Source organism: Oncorhynchus nerka, linkage group LG28 (assembly GCF_034236695.1).
Source record: "Oncorhynchus nerka isolate Pitt River linkage group LG28, Oner_Uvic_2.0, whole genome shotgun sequence".
NCBI lineage: Eukaryota > Metazoa > Chordata > Actinopteri > Salmoniformes > Salmonidae > Oncorhynchus > Oncorhynchus nerka.
The window spans coordinates 44249972-44267319 of record NC_088423.1 but is presented as its reverse complement, the minus strand read 5'-3'; the positions used below and the strand labels follow the sequence as shown (position 1 = coordinate 44267319).

General features: G+C 41.6%; 1 protein-coding gene across 5 annotated transcripts in view; it reads right to left on the bottom strand.

Moving 5' to 3' along the window:
* The window catches only part of LOC115113263 (Golgi-specific brefeldin A-resistance guanine nucleotide exchange factor 1-like), a 128518-nt gene that overhangs the window by 4107 nt on the left and 107063 nt on the right, over window positions 1-17348 (bottom strand). For 3 of the 5 annotated variants that reach the window (XM_029640734.2, XM_029640735.2, XM_029640738.2), the window contains 14 exons: window positions 14329-14422; window positions 14060-14236; window positions 13662-13726; window positions 13342-13465; window positions 13122-13193; window positions 12911-13005; window positions 12601-12754; window positions 5864-6089; window positions 5505-5662; window positions 5058-5304; window positions 4084-4286; window positions 2021-2171; window positions 1497-1627; window positions 206-307 (listed from right to left, as the gene is read on the bottom strand). In XM_029640734.2, the coding sequence (XP_029496594.2) occupies window positions 206-307; window positions 1497-1627; window positions 2021-2171; window positions 4084-4286; window positions 5058-5304; window positions 5505-5662; window positions 5864-6089; window positions 12601-12754; window positions 12911-13005; window positions 13122-13193; window positions 13342-13465; window positions 13662-13726; window positions 14060-14236; window positions 14329-14422 (1999 nt within the window). The remainder of the gene's footprint in view (window positions 1-205; window positions 308-1496; window positions 1628-2020; window positions 2172-4083; window positions 4287-5057; window positions 5305-5504; window positions 5663-5863; window positions 6090-12600; window positions 12755-12910; window positions 13006-13121; window positions 13194-13341; window positions 13466-13661; window positions 13727-14059; window positions 14237-14328; window positions 14423-17348) is intronic. The other 2 variants (XM_029640736.2, XM_029640739.2) reach the window with 1 other exon arrangement.

The window sequence follows — 17348 nt, the reverse complement described above, 5'->3', positions numbered from 1 at the left end:
ATACTATCGCTGTTCAGGCAGATGAGAAGTGCTAGACAGTGGAAGGATTTAGCAAATTATGGCAATTTCTCAACAACTAAAAATAAGCCCCCAAAGGCAACAGACAGTTGTAGGAGAGTCTAAACCTGTGGTCTGAACACAGTCTGACAAAATATCAGATTTCACACTTTGAAATGGATGCCTGTTGTGTGTTGACTGAACTGACCTTTGACAGCAGGGTGCAAGCCCTCATCCTGGTCTCCTCCATGCCACACACGTCTGCAGGGCTAATATTGTCCAGAAGCTTGGTCAGCAGGGGGAACAGCACCTGGGACCACACAGTACACAGTACTTAAAACACAGTTAACACTGACAACGCTCAGATTAGACAGACAGACCACTTACAGTGCATTCAGAATGTATTCAGACCACTTTACTTTTCCACATTTTGTTACGTTACAGCCATATTCTAAAATATTGTTTTCTCCCCCCTCATCAATCTACACACAATACCCCATAATGACAAAGCAAAAACAGGTTGTAGAAATTTTTGCAAATGTATTGAAGATAAAAACTGAAATATGACATTGACTTAAGTATTCAGACCCTTTACTCAGTACTTTGTTGAAGCACCTTTGGCAGCGATTACAGCCTCAAGTCTTCGTGGGTATGATGCTACTAGCTTGGCACACATTTATTTGGGGAGTTTCTCCCATTCTTCTCTGCAGATCCTCTCAAGCTCTGTCAGGTTGGATGGGGAGTGTTGCTGCACAGCTATTTTCAGGTCTCTCCAGAGATGTTTGATTGGGTTCAAGTCCGGGTTCTGGCTGGGCCACTCAAGGACATTCAGAAACTTGTCCCGAAGCCACTCCTGCGTTGTCTTGGCTGCGTGCTTAGGGTTGTTGTCCTGTTGGAATTTGAACCTTCTCCCCAGTCTAAGGTCCTGAGCAGGTTTTCATCAAGGATCTGTACTTTGCTCCGTTCATCTTTCCCTCGATCCTGACTAGTCTCTAAGTACCTGCCGCTGAATAACATCCCTAAAGCACGATGCTGCCATCACCATGCTTCACCGTAGGGATGGTGCCAGATTTCCTCCAGACGTGACGCTTGGAATTCGGGCCAAAGAGCTCAATCTTGATTTCATCAGACCAGAGAATCTTTTATTTTTTTGCAAAAAGGTCTAACAACCGGTTTTCGCTTTGTCTTTAATGAGGCATTGTGTGTATATTGCTGAGGGGAAAAAATATTTAATAAATTCTAGAATAAGGTTGTAACAATTTTTGGGGGGTAAAGGTCAAGGAGTTTGAATACTTTCTAAAGGCACTGTATTTCCCATAATACTTATTTGCCATAGAAGCTAGGATTTGGCCCCAAGTGCCTACTCTTCTAATGAATCGTCTATTTTCAGAGGAACCATTCAGCAGCCATTCTTGTGACCCTCTATTCCCCATACGGCACACCAATTTCCAGTGGTCCTCCTGGAATGTGGAAAAAGATGTTCAGCATCCTCCTCTCACCTTGTTAAAGCAGGACTCCCACTCCACAGCATCTAGTGTCTGCAGGTCATGGACCAACAGTGCCCTCTGGAGGTAGGTCAGGGCCTGCATTCGCACCAGCCTCCTGGCGTCGCAGCACAGCCAGGCTATCCCTTTAGGGTTCACACAATGTATGGATACTTGAGCTAAGACTGGCTATAGTGGAACGAGAACAAGATCACTGAGTTCACTAAGTCCCTTCTCTCAGGGATCACCAGTGAATTAAGGGGACCTAGGGAGTTATTTTTACCTTCAAGCTTATATTTAGATGACTCTCCAAATATTACTTATCAGTTCCAATATTAGCAAAAAAATATAAACATGTGAAAAACTTGTCCGTGAAAACAGGAAATGTGCATTTGGCTTCACACAATAACACACATTGACACTGAAAACATTCCTCCAATGACTAAGAAACAATGATACATTGTGTTTATTAAACACAGTTTAGAGGTGCCTTTATTTAAATAGGTTATAATGATAGCAATGGGGATAAAGTCTCTGACCTTGGAGCAGTGGGCACCAGCAGCTGGTCCACAGTGTCTGAGAGTCGGCCTCAATCTTCTTCCCTACTGGCTCCAGGCGGCGCTGCTCCTCTGCCCAGGAGCTGTAGATGCTGGAGGCCCTCGTATGCAGCGTGTGCATCAGATCTAACAGCTGAACCAGGGGGAAACACAGAACTCCATGTCAATGTGGTCATTGCTAATCTAATCACAGCTTGATTCTAAAACATGAATGTATGACTTAATGTCTGTTTTGTCTTGCTGGATCCAAGACACATACTACAGTATATTTACATTTCTATGGCTGTGTTTAGACAGGCAGCCCAATTATGATATTTTTTCCCACCAATTAGTCTTTGACCAATCAGATCAGCTCTGAAAACGATATAATGTGAAAAGATCTGATGTGATTGGTTCAAAAGACCAATTAGTGGAAAAAAACATCAGAATTGTGCTGCCTGTCTAAATGCAGCTTAAGTAGGTAAGCTAACCATCTTAAGTGGTTAGTGCGTTGGGCCAGTAATCGAAAGGTTGCTGGATCGAATCCCTGAGCTGACACAGTAAAAATCTGTTCTGCCCCTGAGCAAGGCAGTTAACCCACTGTTTCCCAGGTGCCGAAGACGTGGATGTCGATTAAGGCAGCCCCCCGCACCTCTCTGATTCAAATACGGGAGACACATTTCAGTTAAATGCATTCAGTTGTACAACTGACTAAGTATGCCCCTTTCATTACTTTATTGTAATCCAGGCAATATATTTGGGTGTGTGATAAAAGAGTATTGATATGCATGTAATTCTGATATACTGATGGAGAAGAGGACAAGACCATAGCATTGGAAGGTAAATATTTCCATGCAATAGTGTTTTCCATGTCTACATTATTTCAGCCATGTTACACAAACCTAGGGTTGCAAAACTTCTGGTAATTTACCAAATACATTTTTAGGGGACAAAACAAATCGAATGGAAACTTTAGCAATTTATTGTTAAATGTATTCATATTTCTTTATATCCGTGTCCATTGGTCCCTTGAGTTTCACCTCATGGTTCAGGAGACAACGCCATAATTAATGAGGGATAAAAAAATATATGTCATAATAAGAAATTAACTCTGCCACTCTTTCAACTATTGACTTTTTTTCACTCATGTTAAACAGCGACAGTATTCAACATATTTTACATGCTATGAAGATCCCCTAAAAGCCTTTAACGTTTCCAAAATCCCTAAAGTTAGTGGTAATATTCCATCTCTTTGCAACCTTACACAGACCTAAATATCTAATAATAATACTACTAATGGACCTTTTCAAGCAATTGAATAGCTTCATCAACGAGTATTGATATTTCACATTTCAACCCTTTCAAGACAGTGCATTTGTAAAATAGGCAAGGCAAGAGATTAATATTAGTGTCAGTCGTCTGAGCATGAATACCTGATTCGTGCCAAATGAGTTCTGAAAAGAGATGGCAATTATTGCTGACAGATCACGTAACTTTGACTCACTCATATAGGGCCGGGATGATACCAGTATCGCGATATTCGTTAGTGCCGTGGCAAGGAAACAAAATGCAAAGCGGATTTAATTTTGGAAAACAAACATCATTATGTTGTCATCCAGAGTCACATTTACAATATTTTACATACAGCAGGTTTTCAGACCAAAGAGCTTGGTCTGCTTTGTGTTTGAATTTTTGCCAAGGGGAAAATATTGCGATAGTGGTATCGTCACAGAATAGGATTAAACACCGCCACAACATCACTTAATTGCCATGACAACTATAGTCTGCCACTCAGCCTCAATTGAGTATGCAGAGAGAGAGAAAAAACAGCTGAAATATCCCCAAATTCCCACCTTTTCCCGCAACCCCACCTCCACCCCACAGCTGAGAGCAAACCTGGGGCTTATTCAGGAGGGCACAACGTTACAGAACGTTCAGAGATAATTATATTGTGTAGAACAGACATGATTGTCTGTCATATAGTTCTGAACATTTCATCCAACTGAACAGAGCCCCTGAGCAGCACAGAGACCAAGGTAGAAGGGAAAGAGGGCTGTGGTACTTACGTCCAGACTAACCTGTAATGACACCGTGTGGTAGCTGGCAGGGACCCCCTCGTCTTCCTCGTCATCGCTATGGGAACGGGAAGGCCTCTGGCTGGAGGCCTTGGCGCGGCGGGACGCACCCTCCTTGTCCCGGGGCTTCCTCCTCACACGGGACTTCTGGGAGTCGTACTTGTGGTTCTTCTTCTTCTCATAGGTCCTGTAGCCTGTAGGTCAGTGGAGACGGAGAGACAGTTTTAGCCATTGTTACAGATATATCCGGAATAATTATCTTAATTTATATTTCTATAGATTGGGAAAAAATGCATTCCTTTTATGTTAAACCAGGCAACAAAAGGCTATATCAACTTTGAGTAATAGCAGGTTTTAGGGCTGTGCGGTTTCCATTAGCTTCCCATATAGATAAGCGCTGCGCTTAACTGAGGTCCTTGATCGACCAAACTTTATTATTAACTGTGTAAAGCCGTGTTGACAGCAGGTATCTAAGGGCCTGGAGCGCTGGGAGAAATGAAAAGGCTATCAGTGGTGCCATGCCTGCAGAGTGCACCAGCACCATCTTCCACTGTAATCCCGGCTTGACTTTAGTCTTTTCTAGATCAAATCAAATCAATCTAGATCACTAACAGACTGCTGTTGCTGGGGAGAAGGGAAGTCAAGTGATCAGTCCTCAATTAGAAGGTTGGTGTGGAGGAAGCAGGTTAGTCACTCTATAGGCATGCCTTTGGATCCCCTTCCAAAGGGTTTTGAGACTAACCACCAAAAATGGCAAACTGTCAAAGCTTAAATTACTCAAGCATAGTTTGATGACATGTGTTAGCTTGGAAAACAGCATTGATGGAAAGAAAGGCAAATACAATGCTGAATTCATTGTTGGAAGATTTCTAGTTGTTATGAAAAAACTAAAATCACTTTAGAAAAAGACAGAATACAAAATTAACCTCAAACAAGTACATATGTCAGTCATCAGAAAGCCATACCTCCGTTTAGGCTGGCCTCCACAAACACCCGGATGGCCTTGACACACAGCTCAAAATTCTCGGGGGTGACATGTGCAGCATCTCGTACTATGAAGGAGAGGGACTCCACACACTTGATGAGAGACTTAGTGTCGTGGAAACCCATGTCTTGACCCAGGGACAGGCTGTACTGGTTCACTAGAGGGTTTAGCAGGGTCTTGGACCCAGAAGCCGCTACCTTGCTGATGTCCAGGTCGTCTTTCCCAACCTGCAAATATAAACACACTGTGTGAGATGTGCCGTATGTTGAGGCATTGAGAGTATTGACTGACATTGACATGACAAAATAACACACAAGTTTCACTATTACTCTCAATGCTATGAAGATCTCTGGAATTGATCGTCTGAGCACTTAAAAGAAAAGCGTGTGCATGTGACATGGAAGTGTGTGTGGGTGGGGGCTCATACCACTAGCCATCCGCTGCTAGTCACGTCCACGTCAGTGACAGAGCGGGGCATCCTGGACTTTCCATGCTCTGTGTAGACCTCAGAGTCTGAGGTGTACCCCCGGTCCAGACTCACCTCACTGAGGTGGTGGAACGACAGCTCACTGTCCGACTGGGCACCTGGAACAAAGGTGGAAACGGGACATGAAAACAACAGTTTACCAGACATAAAAACGCACCACTTAAAAGTGTGGATGTGTGCCTCGTAATATAACAGCTGAGCTGTTTGTATAAAGTCAATACAAAAGTCTCAGCAGCTAAGGGCAACAATGTAGCCTACCATTCCACGTGATGGTGTGTGTAAGTAAGTTAAAGGCTGACCTGTGTCGATGTCTGGGGTAGTAGAGGTGACCTTGAAGGAGGCGGGGGGTTTGATCCCGGCCCCGATGCACTCGATTAGGGCGAAAAGGGTGAACCAGTCGTCTGTGCAGTGGATGTTGGCAGCGTTGGTCTTAAGCAGCTCATGGAGGCCATAGGCCACCTCCCGGCTAACCCGGGCCAGGACGTGTGGTTTCATCATCAACAGGAGACGCAGGGACAGCAGCACCTAGAAATGGGGTGGTAGAGGGGTTAAGGGGACGCGGTTACTTTAAAAGACCAACTGCTTGAACTGGCTGCGACCTCCATCTTACCTATTAGGGAAGTGAAGTATGTTCCTTACACACAAAGTTCAATTTAAATAATGACAGTTTTAGGTCTCACAGTTCTGCCAGGTCTCACTGCACGTTTGAAGGGACAAGAAGATTAGACGAACAAATGTAGGATTTGTGACAAATACGTTGTGGGGAAGCAAAAGGAAGAAGAATACACTATTAGTTTACCGTAACAATGTCCATCTGGGATAGAGATAAGATTGAGAAAGGGGAGCAAAAGATAGTGCTCCATTTACAGTTTCTCAATTGCTTGAACACTGAAGGAAACTGGGATCCACATGGCCAAAACAATAACCTCTTTTGCACAACAGTTAGTAATTTCTCATCCTTTTCACACTAAATGCAAATGCGGAACACTTCCTTTTGCTAAACAGATGCAACTCTGAATCACAAGACACTTTTTGCTAAACCGTAGACAACGCTCTACATAAGACACAAATCAATTGGACCTCTATACCAGGTGGTGTGAGAGGAAGGCCCTAAAAATGGTCAAGACTCCAGCCACCCAAGTCATAGACTGTTCTCTCTGCTACCGCACGGCAAACAGTACCGGAGCACTAAATCTGGGACCAAAAGGCTCCTGAACAACTTCTACCCACAAGCCATAAGACTACTAAATAGTCTGGATAACTATTTGGTAAACTATCTGCATTGACCATTTTTGTACAAACACTTTTTGACTATGCACACCCACACACTGAACTCTACCCACACATACAGTACAGTGCCTTCAAAAAGTATTCATACTCCTTGACTTATTCCACATTTGGTTGTGTTACATCCTGAATTCAAAAAGGATTGCATTCACTCATCTACACACAATACCCCCATAACCCCCATAGTGAAAACATGTAGACATTCTTGCAAATATATTTAAAATGAAATACAGAAATATCTCATTTACATAAGTATTCACACCCCTGAGTCAATACTTTGTAGAAGCACCTTTAGCAGCGATTACAGCTGTGAGTCTTTCTGGGTAAGTCTCTAAGCGCTTTCCACACCTGGATTGTGCAACATTTGGCCATTACTCTTTACAAAATTATTCAAGCTCTTTCAAAATGGGTTGTTAATCACTGCTAGAAAAACATTCAGGTCTTGCCATAGATTTTCAGGGACATTCACTGTCTTCTTGGTTAGCAACTCCAGTGTACATTTGGCCTTGTGTTTTAGGTTATTGTCCTGCTGAAAGGTGAATTCGTCTCCAAGTATCAGGGAGACCAGGTTTTCCTCTAGGATATTGCTTGTCTAGTTTATTTTTCTATCCTGAAAAACTCCCCCGTCCTTAACGATTACAAGCCTACTCATAACATGATGCTGCCACCACTATGCTTGAACATTTGGAGAGTGGTACTCAGTAATGAGTTGTATTGAATTTGCCCCAAACATAACACTGTATTCAGGACAAAAAGTTAATCTGTTTGGGATGGGGGGGCAGCATTTTCACATTTGGATGAAAAGCGTGCCCAGAGTAAACTGCCTGCTACTCAGTCCCAGTTGCTAATATATGCATATTATTAGCATATATAGAAAACACTGATGTTTCTAAAACTGTTTGAATGATGTCTGTGAGTATAACATAACTCATATGGCAGGCGAAAACCTGAGAAAAATCCAACCAGGAAGTAGGAAATCTGAGGTTTGTAGTTTTTCAACGCTTGGCCTATTGAAAACAGTGTCTATGGGGTCAAATTGCACTTCCCAAGGCTTCCACTAGATGTCAACAGTCTTTAGAACTGTGTTTGATGCTTCTACTGTAAAGAATGGGCTCATTAGGGCTCTTTGAGTCAGTGGTCTGGCAGAGTGCTCACAGTGGTCTGGCAGAGTGTGGTTTAGCAGAGTGCTTGCAGTGGTCTGGCAGAGTGCTTGCAATGGAACGCGGGTTAGCTCGCGTTCCATTGCATTTCTGAAGACAAAGGAATTCTCCGGTTGGAACATTATTGAAGATTTATGTTAAAGATTGATTCTATACATCGTTTGACATGTTTCTACGGACTGTAATGGAACTTTTGGACTTTTCATCTGCACCTAGTGATCGCGCGTCATGAAGTTGGATTACTGGGCTGAACGTGCGAACAACAAGCAGGAATTTGGACATAAATGGACTTTATCGACCAAATCAAACATTTATTGTGGAACTGGGATTCCTGGGAGTGCATTCTGATGAAGATCATCAAAGGTAAGTGAATATTTATAATGCTATTTCTGACTTCTGTTGACTCAAACATGGCGGATCTCTCTTTGGCTTGTTTTGTCGTCTGAGCGCTGTACTCAGATTATTGCATGGTTTGCTTTTTCCGTAAACCTTTTTTGAAATTTGGCACAGCGGTTGCATTAAGGAGTCTATCATTAATTATGTGAATAACACTTGTATCTTTTATCAATGTTTATTATGAGTATTTCTGTAAATTGATGTGGCTCTCTGCAAAATCACAGGATGTTTTGGAAGCAAAACATTTCTGAACGTAATGCGCCAATGTAAACAGATTTTTGGATATAAATATGCACTTTATTGAACAAAACATACATGTATTGTGTACAAAACATACATGTATTGTGTAACATGATGTCCTATGAGTGTCATCTGATGAAGCTCATCAAAGGTTAGTGATTAATTTTACTCCTCTCTTTGGCTAGAAAAATGGCTGTGTGTGTTTTTGTGACTTGGCTTTGACCTAACATAATCATATGTTGTGCTTTCGCTGTAAAGCCTTTTTGAAATCGGACACGATGGGTAGATTAACAAGACATTTCTTTCATTTCGTGTATTGCACTTGTTAATGTGTGAAAGTTACATATTTCCCCAAAATATTTTTGAATATCGCGCGCTAACTTTTCAGCGGAATGTTGTCGAGGGGTGCCGCTAGCCATAATAAGTTAATAGTCCCACTCCACTTCAATGGCTGTGCGAACTGGAACACACTGTTGTACACGTTGATCCAGAGCATCTGGTGAGTATGCAGGTCATGAAAGAACTGGGACATTTTCAGATTCCAGGAATGGTGTACAGATCCTTGCGACATGGGACTGTGCATTATCATGCTGAAACATGAGGTGATGGAGGCAGATGAATGGCACCACAATGGGCCTCAGGATCTCATCACGGTATATTTGTGCATTCAAATCGCCATTGATAAAATGCAATTGTGTTCGATCTCTGTTCACAACATTGACATCAGCAAACCGCTTGCCCACTCGATGCCTTGCATATGTCATCTGCCCGGTAATGTTAAAACCGGGATTCATCCATGAAGAGCACACTTTTCCAGTGTGCCAGTGGCCATCAAAGGTGAGCATTTTCCCACTGATGTCGGTTACGAAGCCGAACTGCAGTCAGGTCAAAACCTTGGTGAGGATGACAAGCACGCAGATGAGCTAACCGGAAAAGGTTTCTGACAGTTTGTGCAGAAATTCTTTGGTTGTGCAAACCTTGAGTTTCATCAGCTGTCTGGGTGGCTGGTCTCAGGCGATTGATCCTGCAGGTGAAGGAGCTGTATGTGAAGGTCCTGGGCTAGCGTGGTTACACGTGGTCTTTGGTTGTGAGGCCGTTTGTACGTCCTGCCAAATTCTCTAAAACGACGTTGGATACGGCTTATGGTTGAGAAATGAACATTAAATTCTCTGGCAACAGCTCTGTTGGACATTCCTGCAGACAGCATGCCAATTGCACACTCCCTCAAAACTTCAGACATCTGTTGCATTGTGTTGTGTGACAAAAATGCACATTTTACAGTGGCCTTTTATTGTCCCAAGCACAAGGTCCACATGTGTAATGATCATGCTGTTTAATCAATTTCTTGATATGCCACACCTGTCAGGCGGATGGATTATCTTGGCAAAGGATAAATGCTCACTATCAGGGATGTAAACAAATTTGTGCACACAATTTGATAGAAATAAGCTTTTTGGAACATTTCTAGGATATTTTATTTCAGCTCATGAAACATGGGACCAACACCTTACATGTTGCGTTTATAGTTTTGTTCAGTGTATCTACCTCAATGTCTTCATACCCCTGCACATCGACTCAGTACTGGTACCCCATGTACAGTACCAGTCAAAAGTTTTTCTTAAGTTTGACTATTTTCTGCATTGTAGAATAATAGTGAAGACATCAAAATGATGAAATAACACATATGGAATCATGTAGTAACCAAAAAAAGTGTCAAATCAAAATGTTTGATTCTTCAAAGAAGCCACCCTTTGCCTTAATGACAGCTTTGCATACACTTGGCATTCTCTCAACCAGCTTCACCTGCAATGCTTTTCCAACAGTCTTGAAGGAGTTCTCACATATGCTGAGCACTTGTTGGCTGCTTTTCATTCAATCTGTGGTCCAACTCATCCCAAACCATCTCAATTGGTTTGAGGTCGGGTGATTGTGGAGGCCAGGTCATCTGATGCAGCACTCCATCACTTTCCTTCTTTGTCAAATAGTCCTTATACAGCCTGGAGGTGTTGGGGTTATTGTATGTTGAAAAACAAATGATAGTCCCACTAAGCGCAAACCAGATGGGACGGCATATCGCTGCAGAATACTGTGGTAGCCATGCTGGTTAAGTGTGCCTTGAATTAAGTAAGTAATTATTAAGTAAGTCACAGACAGTGTCACCAGCAAAGCACCATCACACCTCCTCCATGCTTCACTGTGGGAACCACACATGCGGAGATCATCCGTTCAACTACTCTGCGCCTCACAAAGATGTGACGGTTGGAACCAAAAATCGCAAATTTGGACAGATTTCCACCGGTCTAATGTCCATTGCTTGTGTTTCTTGGCCCAAACAAGTCTCCTCTTATTATTGGTGTCCTTTATTGGTGGTTTCTTTGCAGCAATTCGACCATGAAGGCCTGATTCACACAGTCTCCTCTGAACAGTTGATGTTGAGATGTGTCTGTTACTTGAACTCAGTGAAGCATTTATTTGGGTTGCAATTTCTGAGGTGCAGTTAACTCTTATGAACTCTGAGTTTTCCTTTCCTGTGTTAGTCCTCATAAGTGCCAGTTTCATCATAGCGATTGATGGTTTTTGCGACTGCACTTGAAGAAACTTTCAAAGTCCTTGACCATTTTCGGATTGACTGACCTTCATGACTTAAAGTAATGATGGACTGTCGTTTCTCTTTGCTAATTTGAGCTGTTCTTGCCATAATATGGACTTGGTATTTTACTAAATAGGGCTATCTTCTGTATACCAACCCCATCTTGTCACAACACAACTGATTGGCTCAAACGCATTAAGGAAAGAAATTGCACAAATTAACTTTTAACAAGGCACACCTGTTAATTGAAAAGCATTCCAGGTGACTAACTCAGGAAGGTGGTTGAGAGAATGACAAGTGTGCAAAGCTGTCATCAAGGCAAAGGGTGGCTACTTTGAAGTGGAGTAACACAACATGATTCCATATGTATTATTTCATCGTTTTGATATCTCCACTATTATTCTACAACGTAGAAAATAGTACAAATAAACAAAAACCCTTGAATGAGTAGGTGTCTATAAACATTTGACTCGTATTGTATATAGCCATGCTATCATTGCTCATTGTGTATTTACTCCTTGTGTTACTATTTTTTTTCTCACCCCCTATTATTATTTAGGTATTTCATTGTTTTCTGCATTGTTGGGAAGGGCCCATAGGTAAGAATTTCACAGTTAGTCTACACCTGTCGTTTTCGAAGCAAGTGACAAAATTTGTATTTGAATTGTGTTGTCTTTTTTTCACATTAAATAACAATAACTCGCATAATATTATATTTGTACCATCAACCTGTAAACTACCTTTGCATAATAAGTCCATAACTAGACATGAAAGTGTTTTCCGGTGAGTTATTTGGTTTTCCATAGGTTATAAAGTAGATCCCATTCCATTTTTTTTTTAAATTTAAAATAATACTGATAAAAGTGTTCAAGCAATCAAGAGAAGCTGTAATGATATAGCAGTTCAAGGTCAATAGGACAGTCACATAATAAACACTATTGAGGTTACAGGCCAGGGCATCAAGAAACCAGGTCCCTCTTGGAAAAAAAGATTAGACCAGTTAAAACCTGGATAATCAAACTGTCCCACTGATCAACACAGACTGTAAGGTAGTTCATTGTGTGCCTTGATGCCCGAGCAAATACAACAATTGAGAGAAACATCTGACACCAGCAAACAACTATCACAGGAAGCATCCTTTGTGACTTGTTATACAACAAATTGAAGCCTCCTTTTTAATAGCTTTTAAGACTAGGCCAGATAAGACCAATTGCAATGGTTAAAGTGTGTCCCCATCAGATGTAAGACTCATTGGATCAACAGTCCAATCATCCAATCACTCAGTGCTATCACTGCATCATTTCTGCGTTAATGCAACGATGCACTCCTAGATAGTTTGGTTTCCCCTTTCGTGTGCGTGTACCTGGGAGCTGATGTCCTCTCTGCGCAGCAGGCGGATGGCCAGTCTGATGAGGCCCACCACGGCCCTCTCCACCAGGAAGCAGCTCTCTGTAGCCTGGACACACAGGTGGCACAGGTGATCTCGCACCGTCTGCCATACACACGACACACGGTCCCTAAACACACACACACACGATAAGGAGTCGATAGCATAACAAAGCCCGATGTTGAAACAGATGATTTGACTGATGTCATTCCTAATGGACGTGGGGCAAAACACACTGGCCCTGACTCAAAGCAAACATTCTACGCTTTCTTCCCTCTGGCTGTACCTGTTCTCCATGACTATGCGTAGCAGCATCTCCAGGCAGAATGCAGCATCCTCCTCATCATACGTCTCCTCATCAGGTGTGACTGAGATCAGGGCCTGTCCACAAGAAACATCTCTTAGAAAACAATACTAGTACGTTTTATACTCCCTGCATTTATTAATTAATATTCAGACAATGCATAGACAATATTTGCCTGTAATGTTATGATTACCTTCATCAGCTCCTGTAGAGACTCCAGCTGCAGGAATTTACTCTCTGTGATCAGCTTCTCTGGGTCACATTGCTGGAGGGGGAGTGACAACCCCCCCAAATGTTTTTGTTAATAAAACAATTAAATGCACTATATGAAATTATCAAAAGAGGCAATTTGGATGAGTGTGATAGAGAGAAAGCAGTGGGCTAAGGGGCGATGGGTGTTGTAGTTCTGGTACCTTGATACAGAGCATGGCTGCCTGCTTGGCCTCCTGGTTCTCAGTAGAGGGCCCACGTTGACCAGACTGCTCCGCTCCACTCAGTGTCAGCCAGTTCACAAAGCTCAGCACTGCAGACTCACCCCTGGAAGAAAGGGAGAAAGACATAGAGATGTCAAACACTTTAAAAACACATGTAATGTTTAATGATAGCCACCCATTTTACAACATGGAACTGGATTTAAATGTCAGAAAAGCTCTAGGTTTTTTTAAGTGAAAGAGCTCAGCCTGGTATTTGAGGGAAACATATGATGTGACATGATTTTTAAGGTGACTTTCACCGATTTGACGGTGTCTCTTCTCTTTGAAGGGAAATCGTTCCATTTGGCTCCACAAAATCCTCCACCTGAATGGACATAAGCACACAAACGCCACAGACATTCAAGAAGGAAGTCATGTCTAGATTAATATCAGTAGGTGGCAGTATAACATTCATAATGTCTTACAGAAGAGTCCGCAGTCTTCCAAATTCAAACAGAGAACCATTTCATCCAGCAAAATGAATGGAAGGTTTGAATGTTCCAAAAGGTACTCATAAACATGATTGAGGCCATTAGTTTTTTCTGACCATGTAACCTGACCAGGAAAAAAAATGCTCACCCTTTCTGGTTACATCACAACAAGGTCAGGTAAATCTCCTGTCCCTGACCATTGTCAGTAATAAAGAAGCAGTTCTGACCTCCACCATGGCCTTGGGCAGCAGCTCGGCTCTGAACAGCTGCAGCATGGAGTCCATGATGTTTTTCCAGCCCTCCCTCAGGATGTCACCGTGCCGGTGGGCCAGGTGGAACATCGTTTTCGCCGCTATCTGTGCCTTCCCGTTACTCCCAAACACTGTGGGCAGGTTCTCCACCGACTGTATTGAAACCATCCAGTGGAAAAAGTTAGAATACTCTAGTGCACTAGTTGAAATGCGAAGGGTTCCCACATTTGAAATTAAGCACTTACCTCACTGCTGAGCGTTGTAAACTTGCAGAGGGAGATGATCAAATTATCAAAAACGTCACTGAATCCATAATGAGCTGATATCATGGCACATTTCCTAAAAGGAGAGAAACAGATCATCAAGTCTCGCTCTCATTTGTTGCTTTCCAAAAGGAACCCTTCTTCAGCATCTCCTCAGAGCCACATCGCTGGGCCCAGAACCATCTGTGACTCGTTTCAGGAAACTAGTTGTATGTTGTGCGTCACTACTTCACAGGAGAGCCATTTGAACATAAACTTTTTTTTTCATCAAAATGCGTTTTTTGGAAGAAATGCCATCTGGAACATGTGAACTTTCATGTGCGTTAATAATAAACTTGTATGCCATCTGTAAATACGAATAAAATTGTTAAATTACGAGCCTAGTTGGTTTAGCCACAGAAAAGTTTTGAAATCAGTGGAAATCGCTAACGAGATGGAGAAAATGTTGGCGTTTGATTGCAAATATGCAGACGGAGTCGAAAAGGGAACACATAAAAGGCTGCTACATCTTCAAACTAAGGGCAGCCATTGCGTCCGTGACAGAGGGAGAAGCGTCCATCCATGTATACGGGTAAGATAGCTAGCTAGCTACATTTTCAGATATTAAACGTTTCTAATTTTGTCAGAAAATTGTTTTCCTTTCAAGTTAAAGTGTACAGTTAGCGAACAGGCTAGCTATTTATTTGAGACTAAATTGATTTTATTTACGTATTACATTAAGTTAAAATACCTCTTGATACTACCCATCCCGGGTCCGGGAGCATAATCATCAACGGACACAAATTAGCATAACGCAACGGACATAAATATTACTAGAAAAATATTCCTATTCATGAAATCACAGGTGAAATATATTGAAACACAGCTTAGCCTTTTGTTAATCACCCTGTCGTCTCAGATTTTGAAAATATGCTTTACAGCCAAAGCAAGACAAGCATTTGTGTAAGTTTATCGATAGCCTAGCATAGCATTATGACTAGCTAGCAGCAGGCAACCTGGTCACGAAAATCAGAAAAGCAATCCAATTAAATCGTTTACCTTTGATGAGCTTCGGATGTTTTCACACACGAGACTCCCAGTTAGATAGCAAATTTTCCTTTTTTCCAAAAATATTATTTTTGTAGGTGAAATAGCTCCGTTTCTCCTTCACGTTTGGCTGAGAAATTGACCGGAAATTGACAATGAACACTCTGAGAGACTTCAGCTGACCACTGACGCAATGTTGACGTTCAGGCTCATTTTTCAAAATAAAAGCCTGAAACTATGTATTGTGACACTAGACACATTAGGGAAGCCATAGAAAAAGGAATCTGGTTGATATCTCATTCACTGCTCAATAGGGACGCATAGGAACGCAGAGCGTTCTAATTATATGCAATTATATGCATATTCTAGCATCTTGTCCTGACAAAATAGCCGTTTACTTTGGGGACGTTATTTTTCCAAATATGAAAATAGTGCCCCCTAGATTCAAGAGGTTAAAATAAAAGTGTTAATTCAGTATTGTTGTAATTGTCATTATTACAAATATAGACACACACACACATATATATTATATATACAGACACACACACACATATATATAAAAATCGTCCGATTAAATCGGTATCGGCTTTTCTTGGTCCTCCAATAATCGGCATCGGCGTTGAAAAATCACTTTCGGTCGACCTCTACTCTGGATTAGAGGTCGATCGATTATTGGAGGACCAAAAAAAGCCGATACCAATTAATCGGCGATTTTTAAAATGTATTTGTATTAATGACAATTACAACAATAGTGAATGAAAACTTATTTTAACTTAATGTAATACATCAATAAAATCAATTTAGCCTGAAATAAATAATGAAACATGTTCAATTTGGTTTAAATAATGCAAAAACAAAGTGTTGGAGAAGAAAGTAAAAGTTCCTTGCTCAGAACATGAGAACATATGAAAGCTGGTGGTTCCTTTTAACATGAGTCTTCAATATTCCCAGGTAAGAAGTTTTAGGTTGTAGTTATTATAGGACTATTTCTCTCTATACGATTTGTATTTCATATACCTTTGACTATTGGATGTTCTTATAGGCATTTTAGTTTTGTCAGTGTAACAGTATAGCTTCCATCCCTCTCCTCGCCGCTACCTGGGCTCGAACCAGGAACACATCGACAACAGCCACCCTCAAAGCAGCGTTACCCATGCAGAGCAAGGGGAACAACTACTCCAAGTCTCAGAGCGAGTGACGTTTGAAACGCTTTTAACGCGCACCCCGCTAACTAGCTAGCCATTTCACATCGGTTACACCAGCCTAATCGCGGGAGTTGATAGGCTTGAAGTCATAAACAGCGCAATGGTAGAGCTTCTGGCAAAATGCACGAAAGTGCTGTTTGAATGAATGCTTACGAGCCTGCTGGTGCCTACCATCGCTCAGTCAGACTGCTCTATCAAATCATAGACTTAATTATAATATAATAACACACAGAAATACGAGCCTTCGGTCATTAATATGGTCGAATCCGGAAACTATCATTTCGAAAACAAAATGTTTATTCTTTCACTGAAATACAGAACCGTTCTGTATTTTATTTAACGGATGGCTTCCCTAAGTCTAAATATTGCTGTTACATTGCACAAACTTCAATGTCATGTCATAATTACGTAAAATTCTGGCAAATTAGTTTGCAATGAGCCAGGCGGCCCAAACTGTTTCATATACCCTGACTCTGTGTGCAATGAACGCAAGTGACATAATTTCACCTGGTTAATATTGCCTGCTAACCTTTCTTTTAGTTAAATATGCAGGTTTAAAAATATATACTTCTGTGTATTGATTTTAAGAAAGGCATTGACGTTTATGGTTAGGTACACGTTGGAGCAACGAGTCCTTTTTCGCGATTATATGCAACGCAGGGCACGCTAGATAAACTAGTAATATCATCAACCATGTGTAGTTATATAACTAGTGATTATGATTGATTGATTGTTTTTTTATAAGTTTAATGCTAGCTTGCAAATTACCTT